Raw genomic sequence first — 24,361 nt, 5'->3', positions numbered from 1 at the left:
ACTATAATCGTTTAGTCGCATAGAATTATGAATAAATGAATGAATGAATGTGCCATTGTAAATAAAGGGTGTATAAATTTCCAAATTTTATTAAACCGTGCAACATACCAACAGATTTAAAGGTAATTTACTGGCTGTATGTATAGAAACCATGTGGTATAATAAAAGAGCTTTTTATTTTTTCGCACAGTGCGTATTAAAAAAAAGAGGACTGGTTAAGTGTTTAGATGATAGATGCGTTGAATCTTATGAAGCCAAATTTCATGCATGTTGTTTGCGCATAACGATATAAGTTGTGCCGCGATCAAATGAGTTGAACATTGTGGCATGACTCCGATCACGTATTGCCGATAATGTGCAGAAACTGAAGTGATTTGAAAGAACAGTAAAGACGGCGATGAACATAATTTCCTGGGTGCAATATGTTTAAACTTTAAATTTTATAAAGAATAAAGTGATGTAAGCCGGACCGTGCTGTTCTGTTTGATTAGTATACTCATTCCCATTATTGTATACAGACAGAGGTGCCAGGATTAGAATGAATTCGCTTTTATGTTCTCTATTATTTACTCTGCTTTGCATCATATTGGTAAACCATACATGCAATGGCGGAAAGCCCCATGTAGATGAGATAAACCAGCAAAGTATTTCGTCAGACATCTCATGGTTTATGAGTCGAAGAAACGGCGCGGGAAGTTGGCGGAGGTAATTCAGATCTTATTTTTGTTGCAATTTAAACCCTGGTATATAGTTCGGGTTCATTGAAAACAATCTTACAAAACCCATAACTACCGGATGTTTTTGCTATATGTATAATCTAATATAAAAAACAGGTGGTCTCATGGCTAGGCTTCGTAAGTCCCATTTACGCAGTAGGGGTTCGTGCTTTCCTGTTCACCAACATATGTTACTACGGTGCCGTGGCACAATGGTTAGCGCGCCGGATTGTAGCCCAGAGGTTACGGGTTGAAGGCTCGAAGCTGCTATAACATTGTGCACGAATGTGCCTATGGACAAGACACTTGACAGCAATTGCTCCAATCCAGTGTTAACTTATGGGTTACCTAGCATTTAAAATGAATCAAAATAATAACCACCCACTTGTAAGCCGCAGACACGAGGTGTATGAAATAGAACACCTGTGTTATAACAACTATCGTTGCCCCGTCAGCATGCGAGGAAAAAGCAAGGTACATTCATAACTTAATCAGCGTTTACACTAAATCATTTTTCAGTTACAATCACAAGCAACAAGAGAGCTCAGCCGAAGGTAATGTGGAATATTAGTTTGTACTTAAAGCATACATGGTTGTATTATTAAACGTGTATTTACAGATGACGTTTCGAATATTCTGGAGAAATTGGAGTCGACTGCATAAACATGTCAACCTAGCCCATTATCAACGAGAGAAAACTAAATTGTAACGAAATGCCGTTTTGATTTTATTAAGGTTATTTCTTTTCGCCTTATTCGTCTGTATTATTCAAAAACTAAACAGAGGATTCTTAAACTTTTCTGTATGTTTTAACCTTTTAGCAAAGCTAGATAATAATAATATGATGGAATTTTTGTCTCTTTGATTGCGGTAGCGAAGATTTAAAAATATATATTTTAAACGAAAAGACAGAATATAGCGAAAAAACAACAGTTGTTAAAACACGCTTACAGTAAAAACATATTTACATCTAATTGGAAGGAAATAAGCGTGGTCGCTACACCTAGCGGACAAACGAGCCATTTATTTTAATTAAGTTAAACTTCTAATTGAAACAAAAGTGTGCGTAAAGACACGACCCATACAATGGGACAATATCGGATTTACCCCCAATATATAAAAGGGTGCTCATTTATCGTACAACTGTGTGTATATGTACGTTTGTCATGTACATTTCTAGAAGTGGTAATACATTTGGCCTTCACTGAAGCTAGGTTTGCTTGTTGTTTTTCTTAATATAAACAACAATAACTAAACTATATGAATATGTTTAGGAATTACATCAATACGGAAGTGTATAAAATAACAACATAATACAAATATGAAAATAATAAAGGACTTGGCGATAAACAAGAGAGTTGACTAGATAACGACTGATAATCTTATACAGATTATGAATACAGATTTCTATACATAAAAATACTGATTATGAATTACATAAATACGGGATTGCTTGTGGACAAAGAAAGGACTAAAGAGTAACAAAGGAAGGTCCTAAAGAACACCTGACCACTTTAAATGGTGTTTCGACAATGTGTGGTTATTAAAAGCAATTATGCGAGTTGTATTAGGTTCGCTTGTATTTGTGCACCAGATAGCCTATATAATATATGATGTTTATGATTATACCTCAAAGAAAACCACAGAAATAAAAAAGAGTAGAACGCGCAACTGAAAACCGTGATACATTCTTTTTTCTTTTCACGTGACCGCCAACTCCGTCCCCATTTCGCTTGTTTTAAAAGATAGGCGCATAGTGGTTATAAAAAGATTAAGCTTTTTTTTAAAGAAACTACACCAACTATTTAAGTTTATCGAGCCGGTTTATTTTTTTGGTAGGTTGAGGTTTACAGTTTAGCGCTTGTACAGTTGGGCCTCAAAATAGTATTTTACATATAGTATTTAACATTTATACCGGCGTCGTGGCATAGTGGTTAGCGCGCCTGCCTGTAACCCAGAGGTAATGGGTTTGGGGATCGACGCTGCTGCCGTGCTGGGCGTAGAGGTGCGGCGCAGCTGGTTTCCCAAGTCTGTTTTTTTATTAAAAAAATACACACACAGCAAGCGACTGAAATTAAACACTGTGAAACACTATAACGAGTACTATACACACACTAAACATTACAAAAGTAAACGCCATTATTTTACATGGACGACTATTTTGGTTTCTCAAGTCACCTGTCGTATACTCGGCTCGGAACCGTGCGGCCCTCACGTGTCCCGAGCTCTGCTGTATCCGCACCTCACTCAACAGAAATCCGACTTCAGCAGAACAGCAACGACTCCATGACAAGTCTAGGTCACAACTCAGTCTATTCGACATTACAACATTGACGTCACGATACAGATAACAGTGGGAACAGCAAGCAGTACAGGTCACGACTCCTGCCCTGGCTTCGACTGCTTCCTTATGCAGTACAGGGTAGGGCTTATATATTGGCGAGAATGCAAAATGTGAGAAGAAGCATTACACGCGAGATATACATTAAACACCAGAACAATCTTTATGCATATAGTGAAATTTAGATAATTATATATATATGTTAAATATCTGTGCTCGGAGCACACTCAACCGCTACACTACCATTGTGGGCGTATATGTGTTCTTGGTCAAGACGCTTAACGGCAATTGCTCCAATCCATAGTGGTCACTGATGAGTTGTCCAAATTATTAGCCATACATAAAAAAATAAACAATCACCCACAAAGTAACATACATGGTAACTCGTAAGCTGGCACGAGGTGTTAAACCCGTGTGATAACGACTGTCGTTTTCCGGCCACGCGAGGATAAAGTAAGTTACATTCATATATACATTTATTTATTCATTCATACTTTGGTAAATATCCATACAGTTTGTTAAATATACAAATATTTAGAAAGGGTTGTTTTTTTCCTATAAGTTTAAATTAAGCCAAAAAACGACGAAAAACTAGATAAAACGCCATCGATTCCATTGACTACAATAGTAAACGGGAACGACCGCGAAAGAGAGAGAGTGTATCAGCTCTCTCGTTTACCGACATTAGAGATGCGCGCTCTATTCTTTTTTTTTTGTGAAGAAAACATAATTTCCATTGGCTTTGTTTATTACTCAAGTTTACATTAGTGGTGTATACGTAGTTTCAACGATGGCACTTTGGACGCAAAACCCAGAAAAGGCGAATTATGTCAATTCATATTTCGCCGGCATGAGTTCAATGGCAACCAGGATAATTGAACGAAAGGAATCCATTAAATTGTCATACGGCGAAGGTATAAACTCTGTACGTATGTATTTAATATTTTAAAAGTTGCTTTAAATCAAAAGTGCTTTTGTCAAATCCCCTACCTACGTCACACGTTTTATCCATAGCGTGTTTTAACTACTGTCGTTAAGCGGTTATCACATAATCACTTTGCTTTGAAACTACTTGCTCCGTTATATTATAAAGTTTCTTGGTAAAGATTGCTTAATATTAACAGAACGTTGGAACAACATTTCCTGCTCTGAGCAAGAAAAGATGTTGGATAAATATATTATAACTCCAGATGCGAGTTCCAGGTACATGTTGGCTAACTTAACCTTGAATGAGTGTGACTTTAATCTTATGTGGCTGGCAACGTTAGCCCTTATTAAACAGGTGTTTTGTTTCATACACTTCGTGCCCGCATGTAATTTTGTTAGGGTTATATTTTGGATAGAAGACACCTGTGTTATAACGATTAATTGTTGCTCTGTCAGTCATGAAAAATATGTTAAGTTTAAAAACCCCAACCCTCGGCAAGTAATTGTTGACACTCTTTTAAGGGAGTCTCCAGGACTGATATTTTTAAGCAATCTATACATAAATTATGTTTAATTGTGTATGATCCAACTTCTTTTTACTGCTACATGTTGTTGTATGCTTATCTTGTAATTTATTTTCCTGATAAATGGATTTCAGCAAGTTTTTAGAGAAAAAAATAACTTCTAACACATGGCAGTTACAATTACTGTCATCATGCATTTGATTAGTGACATAATATATAATTTTTTGGCAATGATTCAGTAAATCCCTTTAGTTTGTTAGTAAACTAACCAGGAATGGATTCTTCTTGTAGATTTTGCCTAAAACCCAAATACAAGTTTATTGATGATGTCATCAAACAAATCGAAATGCAGTCTTGTAGCAAGTGTAGCTTCCCTGAAGGGTTAATATGCAGTGATTGTATAATTTTAAATACATGTTATTTAGTATTATTGCAGTAAATGTACATGTTTTGTTGCAGGTACAAATCAGTTACCTCTGAAATGGCACCATTAGAGCACGTTGAGAGGGTGTTCCCCACACTTATTATGCACAGTGGACAGACTATTGTTAAGCGGATGGATGACGCTAAGAATGAGGTAGCAGTGAAAACGCCTAGAGCTTGCGGGTTCAAGGCTTAAAGCTGTTTCCATTGTGGGCGTATGTGTCTCTCGGCAAGACACCTAACGGGAATTGCTCCAACTCAGTTGTCACTTATGTTGTGGGCTGTCTAAATTGTTAGCATACATTCCAAAAAATCTAAAAATCTTTAAAATCAGTGACATACGTGGTAACTTGAAACGGCACGAGGTGTATGAAACAGAACACCTGTGTTATATAGACTGTTGTTGTCCCGCTATGTGAGGATGAATAAGTTTCAGTTGTAAAGATAAAAAATTTGTGTCAGGAAATATGTTTCAAAGATGAACATTCTGATCCATTCTGTTGGGAAACAAGGAGCCAAATGAACATGGTTATGCCTCCCCCTGTGGCAAGGAAAGTTACGAGTAAGCATCAGGTTATTTGGTTCAGCCTTTGTAGAAATAATTAGACATGTAACCGTTGAAGTTCTAGTGAAGGATTATCTTCATATATCACCAACCCCTAACCTACAAAGACTAATATGTAACGCCACAGACAGGGCATATACAAGAAGAACCCAAATTAAAAAAAATGATATGTAAATTCAAATTTATTTTTTTAATTTTTCGTTATACCAATGGACATCTCTGAATGCAGTACTCACCTAATGACCTTTATAACCAATAAATGTAAGCAAGTAATTATAAATATTTGATATAATATAAGTGCTTACATGATTACAGTTGTTCAACATTGGTTTTCATACAGCTCCTGTTAAGATAAAACGCAAATCAAATGAAGGGAAAACAAACACAACAAACATGAAAGTTGTGAATGCGACCATATCAGCTAATGGTGTTTCTACTTTATCTGACGTAACTAATTCATCAAACAATGATAAACACGAAGAAGTAAAGAAATTAGCTCCTACTAAACTCAAGTATGTTGTTATATTGTTTGTATTAAGTTTATTCAAATACCAATTTGTGTAGAAGCTTGCTTTTATTATGCCATTATGGTAATCATAGGCGCCAAACCTGGGGTGGCAGAGTGGCCTCCCAGAGTGGCTGATCATGGGTCCTGTATTTCGTTGCCAATTGGTGTGTTAATCAACTGATTATATTATATTTTTTAACTTAAAAATTTACTTTAAATTATCCGAATAGTTGTGTAAACTGTCAAACTGAACTATTAATTTTGTATAAATTAACCAAAAGTTCTTGTACAAACATTACAACCAATATGCTTATTGGATGCATGTGTAACTCTTTCTTCAAGATATGTTTCTTCATCAACAAACCAGAGTCGTACGAACCGAAACAACAATCAAACACATCAGGTAACTTCATTATTCATTGTTTTATCAGTCATACATTAAGAAAATGTTAAAACTTTTCCTCAAAGAAAAAAAATACCTACAAACATACATGTGCAAGTAGGTCGAGAGCAGGCATGAGGTGCGTGAAAGAAAACACGAATGTTATAGCGACTGTTGTTGCCTCACCATGCGACCGTAAACAAGTTACATTTATTAAAACATTTGCAAATTGGTTGTTAAACCTTGTATGAAGGAACCTGTTAACCCGTTGATATTTACAGTCAACTACAGAAGGAGCACGTTTATACAGCTTACCCACTAAAGATCACACCCAGTCATCTAGTTATCAGAAGAACAAATCTTCCAGGATTAACCCAAGAGCTTCCCTTACTCTGGATGGTAAGATTTCTAAAAATATAATTCAAGTCATTTTTGCAGATCACATAATTCTAAATCTGTTTAAAATTTGTAGAATTCTGAGTTTTAAAACATTGTGTTTTGTGTTTTGTTTTTATGTTTGTTGTTTATGTTAAAACTACTTAATGTTGTGCACTTATCATGTTACACTGGTTGTCTCATTATTAATTTGCACTTTTAAAACATTCATCTGCATTGACGATCCAATAATCAACATAACAAACATTTCAAATAGTCAAACTATATATTTGAGCCAATTATAAAATAAGATTATTAAATACCTTTTAAGATGTGTTGTTTGAGGTAAATGGCATTCGAACAAATTAACACGAAACTCCTGATGTGGAACATTTTCGTCATATTTTTCACATTTTGTTAACTAACTAACACCAATACCAGCAGTTCTTGTTTGAAACTCATTTCTTATTTCCCCCCCACTCCCACTGTTAAGTGACATCCGTGTCAAATCTTAACTTACCAAGGTATTATCAGATACTGAACAACTTAACGCTGAAGATACTCCAGGTAACGCAGGTTTTCAAGCGCAATCAAACGCATGCAATTTCTCTCTTCCCAATTTGCCTGTCTATCTTCGGGTGGCTGCTTCTTTTATATCCCATGCTTTCTGTGTTATTAGGCTTGCAACGATTGTATTTTTTCTTAATTTCCAACTACGTTATACCAAATAATTGCTAATATATTCTTGCCGAAACCCTGCTTTTTCAAAAGGATAGTTGTAATAACGTTGTATACTTTTTTAGCTGTGTGGAGACGATAGCAGTCAAAGCAATTCTAGGTTTTTATTAGTCACAGGACAGGTTTTAAAACTTGTTTAGAAATACAAATTTTGTTAAAATTAAAACAAAGTTAATAAAATGAAGAGAAAACAATTTCCGAATATTTTAATATGGGGTTAACCTGACCCCCATTACCCCCCCCCCCCTGATGTCCGCATTTGCACCTGATACACCTGCATCGTTGCTTACCTAATCTTCAAGCTTACGGCTGACAATGCTTTCAATATATTCCACATTTATGTTAAGCTGCTATAATGTGTTGGTGTACGACAACTATATCAGCTGGTAATATTAGTTGTGGTGTAAATAAAAAGTCACATGTAGTCTAGTAGAATTTAATATGATAGAAATATTGTAATTTTATTTCACATAGTTGGTAAGTTATCTTCATGCAGCGACATTGCTCCTTTAATCTAACATCATTCTGTACTTTTAGCGTCAATCTAACACGAGAAATGTTTAAATTCGTCAGTGCCCTTAACACTGAACTGCTTTATCTTAGTGTTTAAGTAAACAATATTCAATTGTGTGGTACGATAGTTTTTATCAATTCAACTTGTCTATATAAATGTACATTTTCTTATTTGCATTTGTTGTTCCAACATTTCAAATGTTCTTGGACGCCCTTTCTGTTTTTCTTTGTATGGAAAATTGGTATGTTTAAACATTTTTGTTACTAGGTGCGATTAGGAACCTGGAGGTTGCACTGCAGGAACAAAATAAATATGTGGAGATGAATAAAATGAAAGTGGCGCGACAATCCAGCAACACAAGAACATCCAGTAATCCAGATACATACAAGGTACTTATGCATGTTGGGGTTATGGACCAACTGTTGTCCCAACTTGCCCCACCATAGGACATAACGTAACATAAATCATTGTTTATCTCTTTAAAAAAACGATTTCAAGGTTATGTATGAGTATGTGTCCTTGGGCAAGACACTTAATGATAATTGCTCCAACCTAGTGGTCACAATAAGGTTTTCCAAACGAACTGTTGATACCCAACGTTGATGCCCAGCCATGGAAATATAAGTAAGTTACAATCAATTATAATTTAAATACCTGTACATAACACACAGATGACAGATGACGTATCTTCTTGTGAACAAAAATCTTCAAGTGCAAGTGAAGAATGTTCTCCCCTGCTTAAAAGATCAGAGGTTTGATAATAAACAATTTTATTTTCATACCAACCACGCTGCTTTGTATAATATAAGTAAATGAATAATTAATGTAACTTATTCATCAAAGCAGGGTTTTGTGGATGATTTTTCCATATGTCTGACAAATTGAGACAATTACTGACCACTGGGTTAGATCTGTTATCATTACAACTTATTAACTGGGCCACAGCACCAGTGTATAAATCAAAATTATAAATTTAGATACCAGATGAGCCTCTAAAAGATTAGTTTACATCATGCCTGGTAGCAATAGTAGCAGAATATTAAGATTTATGTAATTTTTAAATTTTTTTCAAACAAATCCTTAGATTGCAGTCGTAGACACAACTTCTGTAAGGAAATCTGGATATGATTTTTTGGACAACTGGTGAAAAATCTACCGCGAATATTTGGTTTTGTATCAAAAGTAATGGATGGAGTCGCTGTAAGGATTTTATTCATTGGTGCTTCCAATAGCTTCTGTGTTTTCTTGCTGCCTAATTGTTTTTACTTATCGTGATTTATATGTGCTGTTAATATGGTGCTGAAATATCTCAGCAAATTTCTAATGGTTTCTACATCGGTTTTTATAAAAGTGAAAGCTTTTCTATTTTATTTAGTTATATTGTTCATTTTATTTGAACTATTTCTTTTTAATAATTACAAAGGGTCATCTGTTTGCGATTGTTAACACATGTAGTGCACTATGTGTAGTCAATCTTACAACATAAGTGTATTATCTGCATGGTGTAACGTTTTTAATGCTGTATAAAGCTATTATATATATTGCCTACATATTACCCAATAAAGCAACTTTTCCATTTAATTTGTTTGTTTTAATTTAAACAGGTTATTTTTAACTTAGATATGTTTATCTAATATAAGTTCATGTATTCCGTGGGCAAATGTTTAAAAGCAGGATACATAATAATAATTAGGAAAATTAAGTCGAAATTGAAGTTCCAGGAATACCATTTCCTCAGCAGCCAACCGTAGTTGGAGTTATCAGTTAGCATTTTATAAAAATCATTTATAAGAATGATGTTTATCGTATGAAAGAAAAAAAGAGCACGGGGCTCGGTTAGTTTAGATTTTACACTAATGGAATTTTTCGGTAACAAAAACGTGGGTCACTGGGGTCCGGTTCCTACAGGTCCCGGTTTTTAAGGAGGAAGCTAATGGTGTGCAGTGATATGCCCTTCATATCCTACTGCTATAATTATCACGTGTTTTTATCAGAAGAAAGCGCACGAGCGAAAAGGTTGTAGAACAAAGCATAGACTGGTCACTAGAGGTACATACCAGATGTCGATGTTCCTTTTTTTACCGTTGCTAGGTGATGGCTTCTACCAAGCTGTCGATGGCGTCTTTGTACATTTGTCTCCTTCTGTGTGTATCTGAGTGAATTTGTGCCATGGTCTTGGCGATGACGCTGTGTATGTCATGATGTTTCTGTTCGAATATCGCCTCATTTAGTTCTAGCTGTATGTTATAGCGTAGGTGCGATATCTACAGTGTTATCGCGAATGTCTCTCGCATCGTTCTTAAGTTTGGTATATCTGTATCGAGACATACAGTAGGATGGGGGAAGATGGGACACTTTGTCAGACAAGCGTCATCGCCAAGACTTTTTTAAATTTTTTTTACGAACCCCCATTTAAAGATAATCAGGAAACTATTGTTACAGAATTAGTCAACAGTATTATCACAACTTTATAAAACGCGCGTCAAAGCTGATTACTGTTTTTAAAAATTAAAAAAATATGTAAAATAGAAACATTATATGTTTTGAACAAGTAAAACCCACAGAAATAAAAAAAGAATAGAACGCGCATCTCCAATGTCGGTAAGGAGAGAGCTGATACATTTCTCTCTTTCGCGAGTCGTTCCCGTTTATTATTGTAGTCAATGGAATCAAGGGCGTTTTATGTAGTTTTTCTTCGTTTTTTGACTTGATTTAAAGTTATAGTGTAAAACAACTATTTTCCAATATAAATATTTCTAACAAACCGTTTGTTTATGTTTAAGCGACACATCCTGCGTGTTTCCTATCACAATAAGGAAATGATATGACATTCTACCATTCTTTGGTGTCCATTATCTTTTCCGAGTTTTGTGTTCGCGTACATATTCCATGCTATAAAGGCCCTCATAATTTCTGTTATGTGAGACAGTAGGAGCTCTCTTACACTCTTACTGTCCTCACGTCGGGGCAACAACTGTCGTTTTACACTCAAGCTCTTCACTATACGAAAGTTTTATTAGCGGAGAAAATTCAATTTCTCTCGACCGCATAGCGGCGCGCTGACGAAAATTAACCTAGGCGGAAATCCCCTCGGTTATAGTTTGATATTTATATATATATGTGTAAGGTATTGTGGTTTGTAAACGTAGACATATTTTTGTTGAGAGTTTAAGCTAAGCTTGTTAACGTTTTATCGTAATCCGTCATACTTTATGGTGCCAATTTTGATGGCTATACTGGTTGAGTTTTAATACGTGACTAACGTGAGTCTGTTTAATTAATAGTTGCCGTGTACAGAAGCACTAACTACTTTAAGCAAAGACAATTGGAAAAGTTGTTTTTAATCTTAAACTACGCTATAGGCTTTTTACGATTTGCACTTGTTTTGTTGTTTACAAGGTATTATATATATTTTTATATATGGTATATATACATTAATTTTGTTTATTTTTTAAATAAATGTCCCTATTTTTGACTAGCATCCTTATTTTGTATTTTATTTTCTTATTTTATATCTTATGTTATTATAACAATAAGAGTAAATGCAAAGCCGATTCGATTAAAATGTCTTGCTACAAAGTTGTTAAAGCAGATTATGATAAATGCAACAAATGATTTGACATTTTTGTTTGTAATACAAACTTATTTTTAATGTTTGTTTATTTCCTAGTTTTTCTAGTCGTCCTTATTTTGTGTATACTATCAATATGCTATAAGGTATGAACTAACACCTATGGCCCATTAAAACATGTTATACCATGAACATAAACCGACATATTGAATATACGTGCAGTGCAGAATGAATGAATGAATGTAACTTACTTTATCCTCGCGTGGCCGGAAAACGACATTCGTTATAACACGGGTGTTCTGTTTCATACACCTCGTGCCAGCTTACGAGTTACCATGTATGTAACTTTGTGGGTGATTATTTTTTAGGGGATTTTTATGTATGGCTGATAATTTGGACAACCCATTAGTGACCACTGGGTTGCAGCAATTGACGTTAAGTGTTTTGCCCAAGGACACATACGCCCACAATGGCAGCAACGAAGCTTGAATCCATTACCTCTGGGTTACAGGCAGGCGCGCTAACCACTTTGCCACGGCGCCGAAGAAATAACTTTACACCAGCAGGCGATACAGTTAAACTAATTACATAATAAAAAAATAACTTTACCCAATATCTGTTTTCCCAGAAAAGTTTTATTTTTTTTCTGTGTATACAAAGTTTACAATGAATTGGAATTGGATGAATGAGTTGCCACAACATTTGAAAGACGCCCCATTGATGTCATTGGCCATACCAGGAAGCCACGATTCGTGTGCCTTTAATTTGAATAAAAATGGACCACTGGCCCCAGACGAGTCGAAATATTTCGAACCATTTAAAGGTGTGGTGTATAACTGGAGTATCACGCAGGAGTTGCCGATCATGGATCAGTTGAATATCGGCATTCGTTATTTTGACTTGAGGATTGCCTCAAAACCTGATAGCGAGGATTTATATTTTGTTCATGGTCTGTACGGTCCAGCAGTCCAGAGTGTCCTTGAAAATATTAATCAGTTTCTAAACTACCACCCTTCAGAAGTTGTTATATTAGATTTTAACCATTTATTAGGGTTCAAAGATGAGGCTTGCCATCGCAAACTTATTGGAATGATTACGAGTATTTTTGCCGGTAAACTATGTCCTCGCCAACCCACCCTTGCCAATGTTACACTCACCAACTTAAACAATAAATCACAGCAAGTGATTGTTTTTTACAAATATCCGGTTCCAAATAACCTGCTTTGGAACCAATTATATATAAAATCTCCTTGGCTAAACAAACAAAACTCAACAGAAGTCATAAAATTACTTAAGAAGAATATCAAAAACAAACCATCTGATGTTCTGTATGTCTCACAAGGTATATTGACTCCTAATACAATGACTATAGTCGGTGGTTTGTGTAGCAACCTATTAAACTGGGAAGCAGGCCTTAACCACAAAGTTATGACTTGGTTAGACAGCAAACCAGATGTAAACATCATTATCATTGATGATTGTAACCAAGAGTTTGCTGATAAAGTTATCGCAATAAATAAATAAATGATGTTTTCTTATTCCTGATGTAAATATTTTTAAAACTTATTTTGTACAACCAAAAAGTTCCTTTGTCAATCCTTTTACTTTTATAAACATCAGATCATTTTTATGTTTATTTATAAAATGACTTTTATGTACAACCTGATCATTGTAAACTTTTATTGATTGTTAACCTTGATTACTTCATTGTATAATTTTGCACTGAATTTATAAACTTATTTTTCTTGTTGTTTTGTTACTGCCATCAGTGTCACACCTTCTTCAAATAACTTAAATCACTGACTCATATTCCTATGATATGGACCAACTCTTAAGACCAACTAAACAACATAAAGATCTTATTAATCCCATGATATGGACCAAATTTTACATTTTAACTAAATATATAATGAGAATTTTTATGTGGTAATAATTGAAACGAATATTTATTTATTTTTTTGAAATTTTTACAGTAGGGTGGTGGGAACCTATAAAATTTTATTTTAATTAAATTGTATTTCATTATTGCATTGCACATTATTTTATTAATATTCGTTATTGTAAATTTTGTACAGTCAGCTGTATAAACCAGCTATTTATAAACATAATTTTCTTCTGTTTTACAATATATATTTTTGAGGCCTTTAATGTTATGAGCTCTATTTTAATATTGCTTTATTTTATTCAGTTTTTGTTTTGTCCGGATAATGAAACATACAAATTGAATAAAAAACTTAAAGGGAGTGTTTGGTGTTTTTCCTGCAGTTAAGTACTTTGCGATGTGCCTTTTACCACAAGCCCAAACTTTGGTACAAAATAAAAGACGATTCAACCAACACAAGGTTCCTGTTAAACTTAAACTTTTTCAGTCAAATCATGCGCGGAGAAATAAGTAATGATCATAATAGTAAGATGGGGAAAGATGGGACATTTTGTCAGACAAGACCTTTTTAATTTTTTTTCACGCACCCAATTTCATGATGATCAGAGTTGCAGAATACAATTAATATAAATACATTTCAATTTGATGTCTCATCTTCCCCCGCATAGTAGTTTTGTAGTTTTTTTTATTGCCAAACTTTTAAATGTTTCTTTTAAATAAATAATTTATACCTTAGGGGTTATTCAAATATAAGATACTGATATAATAACTAAATAAACATTAAATTCAGTCATTTGCACTTAAAGATAATTTATGAGTGGCTTGTGTGAAAAACAGTGCATAGTAAAACTCAATTGATTCCCTTGTATTCGTAGTTTCAGTAATATGATCTTTGCTTTCCCAAGATTTAAACAATAGATCATACATTGTTTAATGTTCTTCCAACAAGTACTTAAGTAATTGGGAACCATTTCACCCAGGTGAAAACGATGGAACAGGACGTCACAAAGTCGGTCTGCAAAATTCTTGACAAAAAGTCAAAATACGAGTGTTTTATCTGACAGCAACAGTACATGTAGTTACCATGTTTTTCTGAACAGTTAAAAGGAAAATGATATTTTAAAATATTTAAATTACTGATTTTATTCCATGCAATATTTTGAAGGGAACCCAATCCTTAACACTTTAGCGAGTAAATAACATACAAAGGGAAGATAGTCTTTGCTGAAGAAAGAAGTCAATATACGTTTGATTGACAATGCATTGGATTCCTTATAACAGAGTGGTATAAACACCGAGCAGTCCAACTGCCGTCTTTGTGTGTCCAAAATAGAGCAAAAGTAGTGACTTTGGCAATGGGTTTAAACGAACTTGTTACGTTTTGTTTGTGTTTTCCTTCTGTGGGAAGGTGTAAACAGCTTCTATTTACCTTACCAAACATTTTTTGGAAAAATATATAAATTTAGCCGCATTAAATGAATAAAATGTCGCAAATCAACCGCTTCTAATTCTATTTTTTGACTTTTTTGACACAGAAAACAAATAACACATGATTTCTACATTTTTGAGCATGTTAGTGGTCATATAGATCCTTTTTCGTCGAACAGTTGTTCTTGTTCTTGTTGTTGTTTTTTGCGAGACTATTTTCCGCACTTATCTGAATTCTTAAGTCTAGCATTTTTCTTTAATCTCTTGATTTAAATCAAATCATAATATATATTTATAATTTTTGGACTGAATTTTCAGATTAATAACCGCACGATGAGCGATTAATTAACAATTATCATTAATCTTAATTGAAACAATATTTTTAATTCAACAACATATGATTAATATTAACTTCTAACATTACCTAATTACTGCGTGATTACGGTTTGTCAAAATTCATGAAAACTAACGTTTTTAAGCGACGACAACGTTACTTGTGTAAGTTTACAGTAAACACATGGTACAGGAGTTGTACAAAGCGTATTTACACATATTCTTCACCAATCACTCAACCCTCATACGTCATAAGTTTCATTGGTTATAATACATGTATAAATACATTCTGCCTACTGCTCCACAGTCACCAATGTCGAGTAGAACCAATTTTGTTGGTTACTTCAGATTTGTTTTTAATCGAGCCCAGTCGACCGTTGTAGTAAAAGGATTACTTAATATGGCAGGGTGGGGGTAGATAGGACACCTTTTCATTTTGTTTTCACTTTTCATTTAGTAGTAAACAAAGAACATTTAATGAATTATAAAACCGTATCTTCACGACTTCCACAGGCCGTTGTTAAGTGTTTAAAACACGATCAGGCTATTTGGATATTATGTGTTAAAGGTGTCCCATCTTCCCCGACTCTACTATATTATGCTAATTAGTTTAAAACGTGCTCATTCATTAGATCTGTGATCTCTTGTTTAACCTTTAAATTTGTTTTTATGCTCAAGTTTTTCTGTCATTTGCCGAAAAACATACATTTTCCCTATACCTACTGTGTTATTTTGGATCCAAATTGCCGTTCAATTTGTGTTTTACGTAACAATGGGTTGGACTACTCGGTATTTCCATGGCCCTGCCTTATAAGAAATAAAAAGTCTCTTTTTGGGGATCAGATTTGTTCGGCATCACTGGCCCTTGACGTTGTTGATCAGGATTCTGCCAGAATGCCAGCGATGGATAATATTCTGTGTAATTCAGGCAGAACTCTATTGTTATTTTTTTATTCGTATTATTGGCAGTCTATTTAGATTGGCACAGCTGTATTTCGACAGATGTAAAGGAAATGTTTAAAACCCACAATACTTACTTACCAAAGTCCTTAGTTATTCGACTCTTTCACTCTGGTATATATATATATATATATATTTATGTTTAATTTATCGTTGTGCTTGTGACTAAATATATATGTTTTTCTTCATACTTATAATATAGTATATGCCATTAACCCCTAAATGAAATTCCTCCTTACTATTTCATGTCTGCAACAATTGCATTTTAATTGTAACAACAATGTTAAGGAAGTTGATTGAAAAGATGGGCTTTATATTATTTTATTGTTCTACTGTTGTTGTATTATTATTGTTTGTTACCAATATTATGTTTTAAGTTTATTCCGAACATCAATTAAATATGTTAACATTTTTCCCTTTGTTAAATTTTAGAATCATACAGGCTACGGCTTTACTTACAAAATCTTCCTTTTAACACTTAAGTTGGTCAACCATGGTTTTGGTAAGTGGGTTTTTACTACGGTGTATCATATATGCTGGTCTTGAAGCTGGTGAGCAGTAAAAATGTTGGCTTAGTTGTTCCTCACGTTGGGTAAATATATTGTATTACACAATCACATTAGTTTTATCAACAATATTTGCAAATTAAACACCTAAAAAATCATACTGATGCTATAATAAAATACTTTGTGTAAAACAAGTTTGTTGCCCAGTTTGGTGCAGAATAAATGATTATTCATTTTTAGATCTATTAAAAATATTCTGTTATTGGTTGATATTTGATGTGTTTTTCATATTGTTTATCTACCAGGGCCCAAACAAATGGATTCATCAAGACACAACTTTGTTGAACCACAAAGTCGTTTACATTGCCAAGGTAAAGCAAGTGTTATCTGACAGTTTAAACACGAATTCCACATTTTTGTTGTTTTACCACATAATAGCAAAATTGTGCTATAATTAGTTAAAAGGTTGTGATATCCTATATATATAATATATAGAATATTTTGGGCGATTAAAATTTAAACTTGCTATTTCTCTTATGCATGAGAGTGGAATTATGTTTGAAAAAAAACTTTTTTTCTGGCTGTGCCTCTGAATACTGAGCATTATTGGGATACCTGTAGGGTGATTGGAGTATTTTAATTGGTTTATGTGGGTAATACTTTCATCTTTACGAATAGAGGAAATGAAATAGGAGAGACTTAGTAAATTTGGATTCATTATTGACCTTCTGAAATGTTTTGTTTGGGATTGGTGTTTTATAAACCCAACAATTTAGCTTTAAAAACATGGCTCAAATTAAACTTACTATTTTAACTTCTATGTACATGCCAGTTTTTTGGATAGCAGAAAAGTTCCCCTTAAAAAAAATCCATTGTAATATGGTTATTAAAATAACGCAACATTCCAGTTTATTGGTGTGATTGAAGCAAGCGGACCTCGTGGCATGGCAGTTGTAAGGGAAGCTATTCAAAAACTTAAGTTTTCCCATCATATTAAACACACTGAAGGAAATAAAGCAGCAAAAGTTGAGTTGAGTATCAACGTGCATGGGTTGATCATCACAGATGTGAAGACAAAAGTAAGTCGTGTCCATGTTTTGATGAACGGGAAAACATTTCAACAACAATATATATGTTTGTTCCGTAACGGTAATCCTAAATCGGATTATTTCCCCATATTTTTCTATGCAATGCTTGCAAATTAAATTATATTAGAGCAATATGTTAATAAACCTATAACTATCTCAAACCTATATATTTGATTGTTTGCAGCTGCTTTAGTTTTTATCACAAAGTCATTCGCTCATTCAAGTGTTAATTAGTTTGGCAGCACTTGACCTCATTGTGACTTATATTCCCTTGTGTATTCAACCTACTTGTGTTATAATATTCCTAAAACTTTGAAACTGATTGCTTTTATATATAGATTAGATATGCTAAAACTATTATTTTATTTTGTTGTAAAACTAATTCATATTTTACTTTAGGCAATATCAATGCTGGCCTCTCTGTTAAAACCATAGTAAAATAAACAATTCATGAAATTTACCACAGTATTAAACAAATGCTGCAATGGTATTGGTTTCTGTGGCGCAATAAAATCTCACCAGTACCAACCAGGCAACCACTTCAGGCATATTTGAGTTGTTTAAAATTTATATTTAATATTCCTAAGTATGATATAGCATGTTTAAAAACAGACATGCAGTAAATTGTAGTGGTAGCTTGAGGTTTCATGGCAAGTATGTTGCCATGGTGATACGAGGTGAATTTCATGAATCGAAAAAAAAGTTGTGAAAATACTTATACACCCTATGTTTATAAAACCAGGGGATTCTTCACAACATTCCATTAGAGCGAGTATCGTTTTGTGCAGACGATAAACAGGATCCGCGCTTGTTTTCTTTCATTGCAAGAGCTGATGATGGAAAACATTATTGTTATGGACTGGATTCCCAACATGAGGCAAGTACTAAGTAGTTTACATAAGTGAAGTCGTGTCTTGCTTTACATTATTATGATGGCCTTCTATTCTTGTATTGAACCTGTTGTGCTGTTCATACTTTTGCTGAAACAAATCTTACATAACTTTGCGGTTATAAAAGTCGATTATTTTAACTTAACATAACAGAATTTTATTTATTTCTTCTTGATTGACAGCAAAGATCGTGTTATTTAAAAATCCAATAAAGAGATTCGGGAAAACAACAATCATTAAATCGGGCCATGGGTAAAAGTGCCTTAAAAGGAGTTACAAAGTTGAACCTAAAATCAGAACTTTTAACCTAAAATCAACAATGCGTGGAAAAGTGTTTAGCGTGCTTGCCTGTAACAAAGAGGTTATAAATTTAAGGCTCGTCGCTGCTACCATCGTTCGTATGTTCTTGGACAAGTAATTAACGCAATTGCTTGCTGTCATTTCCTCCCACGTGAGGTTAATGCATTTAAAATTTTAAAATTTTCAATCAACATCAATTAATTGAAGTCCTACATCCCAGGCAAACCACATCACTTTAACTATCGGTCAATCTTTCCAACTTGCTTACACAAGTGTTATCAAAAGTGATGAAGGAGGTGTTGCTTCTAAACAGGTGGAAATATTGTTACCTGTTAAACAATTATAAAGTTTATTAAATATTTATTCGATTTTTTTTATTATAGAATTCTAGCACTTTACTTTATAATGTAGAGTGTATGGTAATTGTTTTTATCTTTTTCCTGTGACTTAGGTTATGGATTTAAACAAACGGATACAAGATTTGGAAAAGGAAAATTTCATGTTAAAACATCGGATATCTGAACTTGAAAAAGATCCTATCGCGCAAAAGGAAAATAAATCATTAGAATATGTAAGAATATAAAGCATTGGAAACTTTATCCTATATTTAAATATGGTTTTTGCTAACTTGATGTTAAATACAGATTTATGTTTAGTTTAGTGGGGTGGGGAAAGACGGGGTTTGATTTCCTTTTATTTCTAATGTTAACAGAATTATATAACCGCACTACTCAATAGATCGTTGTTAAAACATGACCGAGATATTTATGTGCTAGCGGTATCCCATCTTACCCCACATTACTATCCATGAAACCTAAACACGTAATGTTAAACATAACTGTAGGTTAGCAGGAACTAATAGTTAAATCAAAGTTAATTTTAATTTTATTGGTTTGCGTTTGGTACCTGCTTGTTGGGTTAAACATAAATTCTAAAATAAATGTTTCAACCTTAGTAGAATCTTTCTAGCAACTCTTTATTATCTTTTTTTACTTTTCTCCCACTTATCTCTTTATTAAACTTACTTTGTTTTAAGTCTGTGCAAGGTTTACAAGGGGTTGATTCCATGGCTTGTGGAAGCTCACGACACGTAAGTTCCCCAACTATGTTGGATCATCAAAACAATCCCGAGGCATTGAAAGAAACATCATTGACGTCACATGTAGCTGACAATATAGATAAACCATCACTTGGAGGCAGCACATCACAAGCACGGAAAATACAGAAACAAGTTTACATCGATCAAACTATCGCTTCCGTGGAAAAAGCTAAACATTCTTTAAAGAATTTGAAGGAATTTGTGAAACAACGTAAGAAGCAACGAATGGGGAATGTAAACGGACAATCTCCTATTTCTATGTGCAGTGGTGAAAGTGTTGCAACAACTTGTGTTCAACCAAAAGTATCTTCATCATTGGATAGTTGCGCTGATGTCAATATTTCGGAACGAAACAAGATGGCCTCACCTGTCAATCAAACGCATGGTTTAAATGATGGCGGATACTCGATGTTCAATTCTTCGCAAACTTTAAAACCCCAAGCTACAAAACCTGCAGCTGATAACACAAGTGCTGCTAGTTTGTTTGCTGGTTTAAATGAAGTCATGGTCACCATTGAAGATTTGATGAAAGTGGAAAAACAAATGAAGAACACTGCGGTAAAAAGAAAGAATCAGCGAGAAAATAATTTACCTGAAACTATTTTATCTGATATGTTGGGATCAGCTGATGAAAGGGGGGAGTATGAAAACTTGTGTTTTGTAAAATCATCTGCGTCAAACAAAATAGATCCCACTGAAAGTTTGTTACCCCCTCCAATCCCACCTAAGCCTTTGAACATGCAACCTGCTTTTAGTTCAGAGTCTGTATCACTCGGCCATGTTTCTGGTTCCGTCTATTCAACTTCCAGCAGTGACATCAGTTCATCGGCCGACGCATTAAGTGGGAACGCTTATTATTTTAACTCTCCATTTCTTGTCAACCAACCTGCTGCGAAAAGTGAAGAACTTCATGAATTGGATTGTGCGGAGAAATATCGATCAAAACTTGTGGATAGTGAAAGTTTATTCAATACGTTTGTGGACGGCAATATTTCTGATACATTAAACCGGTTGTCAGGAGAGGAAGGGTACATGGAACTAAAGCAAAAGGTTGGTGAAAGTGAAGGAGACGTTTATGTTGATTCTGTATATGACAATGTTCAAAAACTTATGGAGACAATCCGGAAAGAAAACGCGGTTGCAAAATCACAGATGTTTAATTCTCCTTGTGATGGTGGATTAAACAACACACAAGAAGTTGTTGAAAAACACAAGAGGCGACAAGTGCATGGTTTTGTACCATACGATGCCAACACAAGGCATGGGGTTGGGAGGATGGAAGGACAACAACCTTGGGTCAGCTTATTATTCTTCTATCTTTTATTCTAATTTCTCTTTTCCTTTAATGTCAACTTTTATTCCTTTATAACATTTACACAAGATTAAAAATAATGGTTGCTGTAGTGGAGCAAACAGTAGGGATGGTGTATAATTTCTATGTGGGTAGTACGCGTACAACATGGGCACTATGTTTGATGTTGTTATTATTTTTCCCATATATCCTTCAGATCGACACTCAGCAGCAATTGCTCCAACCCAAGTGGTTTTTTAATGGTTGTCTAAATCATCAGCCATATATTACAAAAATAACCTAAAAGCATTTATCACACACAAAGTTACATACGTGGTAACTCGTAAGTGGGCACGAGGTGTATAAAACAGAACACCCGTGTTATAACGACTGTCGTTTTCCTCGTTTCTCAGCCCTGTTATATTGAATAGTTTTTAATTTTAACAGAATAAAAACATTTGTTAATTGGAAATAATAATCAAATGTAATGTTTTTAGGGTAAGCGTACAGTTAAGAACAAGTGTGATTTATATAATTGCACAGGTTTTTATACCGGTGGTGATTTCATTATTTTAACTTATTATTTTAATCAAGTTTTTCTGATTATTCCAATGATTTTATCTCTAGACTTCCCACAATGTACCAAGCACACCTGTTGTACCGGTGAAAGATGAGTTTGACATGCTAGCATTCCTCCCACCAAAACCAACCTTAGTTAAACCTTCTTCTCCACTGCAAGGAAACCAAACCGCGAGAACCAGCAAGAACTTATCGGCTTCTAGCTCGCCTACTTACCACGACACAAAAAGTAAGAAAAATTAACTTTTTAAAAACGCAGTATTTTAGTTTCAATGCAAGTATGAGAGGTCAGATGTATAATTAAACTAAAACACATTGCACACATGGGCTATCATGTTTGTATTGAAACTTATTCAATTTATTAAAATAATTTAAATATCCTGTTTATAAGAATCATATATATATATATATCTAGTGTTTATAATGTTAAGAATTTTTATCCCAGTTGATTATCCTTGAAACTGTTTTTGTTGTTTTTTATTTAAATTTAGAATGTTGGAAATGTATAAGTTTTTCTTACTTTTGCTGATCCAATTATTCACTAATGTGCCATTTCATTTTCCCCATGATGAATTATCATTTTATTTTATTTATTTTTTTAATTAAAAGCTTTAAAACGTCCCTTTTTGAAGTTTGTTTAAATGTTCACATTATTTCAAATAATAACTATATAATATATTTATATAATTATGTATTTCAACAGATTTGCTGGAAACAAATGTTGACTCAATTGGTGATTTAATGAAACTAAATGAAGAACTCAATAGATTTAATGTGAGTAATGAAAATAGACTGACACATCCTGCAATGTGCACCATATAAATATGTGTTCTATTATTTCATTTTAATAGTAATTACAAATGTTTGACAAGCAAAGCTACACAGTGAATTGAATTTCAATTTATCAGAGTGCAAGCAAAACAAAGAAATCGGAATTAATCGGAAACCTTCTTTCTTCACCAACTTTTTCCAACTTTCTTCAACAACTTTCTTCCACTTTACCACACGCTACCCAACCTGCTTCTCAAAACAAATCAGTTAGCGCACAATGTAGCGGTGAATCAGGAAAACAAGGAAATAAATTAATTAACAAAGCTCATGGGAGTGGAAACAAACAAAGGAATCTCAACAGAGGGGAAGACTTTAATAGAAAAATGAAAATCTTAGAAGTATTTTAAATTTTCTTTTTCACTTTATCATTTCTTCTTCTTTCTCTCTGCGTAACACAACTATTTTAATTAAATAAGAGAGTATTTACGCTTCACTAAACATAACCTACAAAGTTACATACATTGTAACTTGTAAACAGCCACGAGGTGTTTGAAACAGATCACCCGTGTTACAACGATTCTCGTTGCGTTAAGTTATTTATTCATTGGTGTTGCCCAGGGTAAACAAGTTCCATTACTAAGTTTAAAATAAATTAAGTTGGGATATTAATGCATCCACATAAACTTCACTTTTAACGTAAAGACCACTCAATATTTAAATAAATCTTATGTTTCCAGGAAGGTTTTAGCAAAGGCCTTACAATGCAAGAAGCAGAAAGCTCGCTGGATGCGTTCGATCCTTTGAAACTTGGTAAATAAGTGGATTGACTTACCACCATGAAAATCAGGAGCATATTTAGGGGGTGGTAGAGAGGTCAGAACCTCGTGTTTTGTTCAAAATAAGTGGTCACCTTTGTCTAAATTGATAGATATCCCTAAAACTTAAATAGCAAAGATCTACAAAGCTACATACGTAGTAACTGGTAAGCGGACACGACATGTATGAAATGGGACACTCGTGTTATAAAGACTGTTGTTGCCCACTACATAAAGATAAATAAGTTACTTTTATTCAGGTATTTCTTACACTTGCAGTACAGTATTGTCTCCAATATTTCTTCATTCTCCTTTTCTTCAGTTTTAATTAATTTTCACTGATTTATGTTGTATTGTTTCTCCTTTATATTTGTCACATCTTGCCTTGTTAACATTCTTTACTTTGTGTCATTTTTACTCGTTTTTTTTACGACGAAAATATATAATGTTGAACACACAATGTAAAAAAATGAATTTCAAATATTGCCTTATCATTAAATATGTGTTGCTGTTTATTTATTATTAATCGTGACGTGCCTCTTTGTATGACCTCACTCGTATAGTATCAACTCATAATTTTAATAAACGCATGTTTTGTTTGAAGTTGTTTAATGCATGATAAATCTCCATTTGTTAATCTTTCGTTTTGAACTACGACGTGTATGTGTCTTCCATTACATTGTGTTGAGTTAATAAATTTGAATTATGTTAGTAAGTATATCAAAATGCTGTGTCTTAAAATATGTGTCGGACCTTCATTGTTTGACCATTCAAAAAAACACACAAGAGGAGTTATTTAGCGATCCGCACCACATTTAATGATGGGACAGTTTAA

The 24,361-nt window shown here is 33.9% G+C and overlaps 3 protein-coding genes and 1 long non-coding RNA gene across 8 annotated transcripts; all 4 read left to right on the top strand.

Moving 5' to 3' along the window:
• The first annotated feature begins 257 nt into the window (after positions 1 to 257).
• On the top strand, positions 258 to 1,511 carry LOC149733293 (uncharacterized). Its single transcript, XR_016385307.1, has 3 exons — positions 258 to 705; positions 1,236 to 1,270; positions 1,336 to 1,511. It is a non-coding gene; the product is annotated as an uncharacterized LOC149733293 (long non-coding RNA).
• A 2,224-nt stretch (positions 1,512 to 3,735) lies between these two features.
• LOC149733292 (uncharacterized) lies at positions 3,736 to 9,594 on the top strand. Of its 3 annotated transcripts, none has more exons than XM_089881033.1 (11): positions 3,736 to 3,971; positions 4,182 to 4,260; positions 4,968 to 5,085; positions 5,394 to 5,493; positions 5,837 to 6,008; positions 6,347 to 6,407; positions 6,668 to 6,785; positions 7,296 to 7,328; positions 8,281 to 8,402; positions 8,685 to 8,765; positions 9,098 to 9,594. In XM_089881033.1, exons 1-11 carry the CDS (start codon positions 3,848 to 3,850, stop codon positions 9,158 to 9,160), a joined length of 1,071 nt encoding a protein of 356 aa, XP_089737159.1. In that variant the 5' UTR covers positions 3,736 to 3,847; the 3' UTR covers positions 9,161 to 9,594. The 3 variants fall into 3 exon arrangements, with proteins under 3 accessions (XP_089737159.1, XP_089737161.1, XP_089737162.1); XM_089881036.1 differs by having other exon boundaries at positions 3,841 to 3,982; XM_089881035.1 differs by lacking the exon at positions 7,296 to 7,328 and having other exon boundaries at positions 3,738 to 3,971.
• A 1,177-nt stretch (positions 9,595 to 10,771) lies between these two features.
• On the top strand, positions 10,772 to 13,824 carry LOC149733291 (PI-PLC X domain-containing protein 2-like). The gene has a single exon (XM_089881042.1). The coding sequence runs from the start codon at positions 12,251 to 12,253 to the stop codon at positions 13,106 to 13,108; it is 858 nt and encodes a 285-aa protein (XP_089737168.1). The 5' UTR covers positions 10,772 to 12,250; the 3' UTR covers positions 13,109 to 13,824.
• Positions 13,825 to 16,095: 2,271 nt separating this feature from the next.
• On the top strand, positions 16,096 to 24,252 carry LOC149733290 (uncharacterized). 3 transcript variants are annotated; one of them, XM_089881014.1, is made up of 12 exons: positions 16,096 to 16,292; positions 16,619 to 16,689; positions 16,999 to 17,064; positions 17,602 to 17,772; positions 18,524 to 18,658; positions 19,192 to 19,284; positions 19,423 to 19,542; positions 20,008 to 21,366; positions 21,989 to 22,169; positions 22,644 to 22,714; positions 22,849 to 23,109; positions 23,449 to 24,252. In XM_089881014.1, the coding sequence occupies exons 2-12, from the start codon at positions 16,681 to 16,683 to the stop codon at positions 23,527 to 23,529; spliced, it is 2,547 nt and encodes an 848-aa protein (XP_089737140.1). In that variant the 5' UTR covers positions 16,096 to 16,292; positions 16,619 to 16,680; the 3' UTR covers positions 23,530 to 24,252. The 3 variants fall into 3 exon arrangements, with proteins under 3 accessions (XP_089737140.1, XP_089737142.1, XP_089737141.1); XM_089881016.1 differs by lacking the exon at positions 22,849 to 23,109 and having other exon boundaries at positions 16,097 to 16,292; XM_089881015.1 differs by lacking the exon at positions 16,096 to 16,292 and having other exon boundaries at positions 16,650 to 16,779.
• Positions 24,253 to 24,361: the final 109 nt, after the last annotated feature.

Source organism: Ciona robusta, chromosome 7 (assembly GCF_009617815.1).
Source record: "Ciona robusta chromosome 7, ASM961781v2".
In the NCBI taxonomy this organism is placed as follows: Eukaryota; Metazoa; Chordata; class Ascidiacea; order Phlebobranchia; family Cionidae; genus Ciona; species Ciona robusta.
This window is presented reverse-complemented; position numbering and strand designations above follow the sequence as displayed.

Coding starts and splice junctions, on each gene's coding strand:
- LOC149733292 (XM_089881033.1), top strand. CDS start 3,848: ATGGCACTTTGGACGCAAAACCCAGAAAAGGCGAATTATGTCAATTCA. Junction 4,261..4,967: donor ACTCCAGATGCGAGTTCCAG/GTACATGTTGGC, acceptor GTTTTGTTGCAG/GTACAAATCAGTTACCTCTG. Junction 6,009..6,346: donor TTAGCTCCTACTAAACTCAA/GTATGTTGTTAT, acceptor TCTTTCTTCAAG/ATATGTTTCTTCATCAACAA.
- LOC149733291 (XM_089881042.1), top strand. CDS start 12,251: ATGAATTGGAATTGGATGAATGAGTTGCCACAACATTTGAAAGACGCC.
- LOC149733290 (XM_089881014.1), top strand. Junction 17,065..17,601: donor AAGTCGTTTACATTGCCAAG/GTAAAGCAAGTG, acceptor GCAACATTCCAG/TTTATTGGTGTGATTGAAGC. Junction 19,543..20,007: donor AAAATAAATCATTAGAATAT/GTAAGAATATAA, acceptor CTTTGTTTTAAG/TCTGTGCAAGGTTTACAAGG.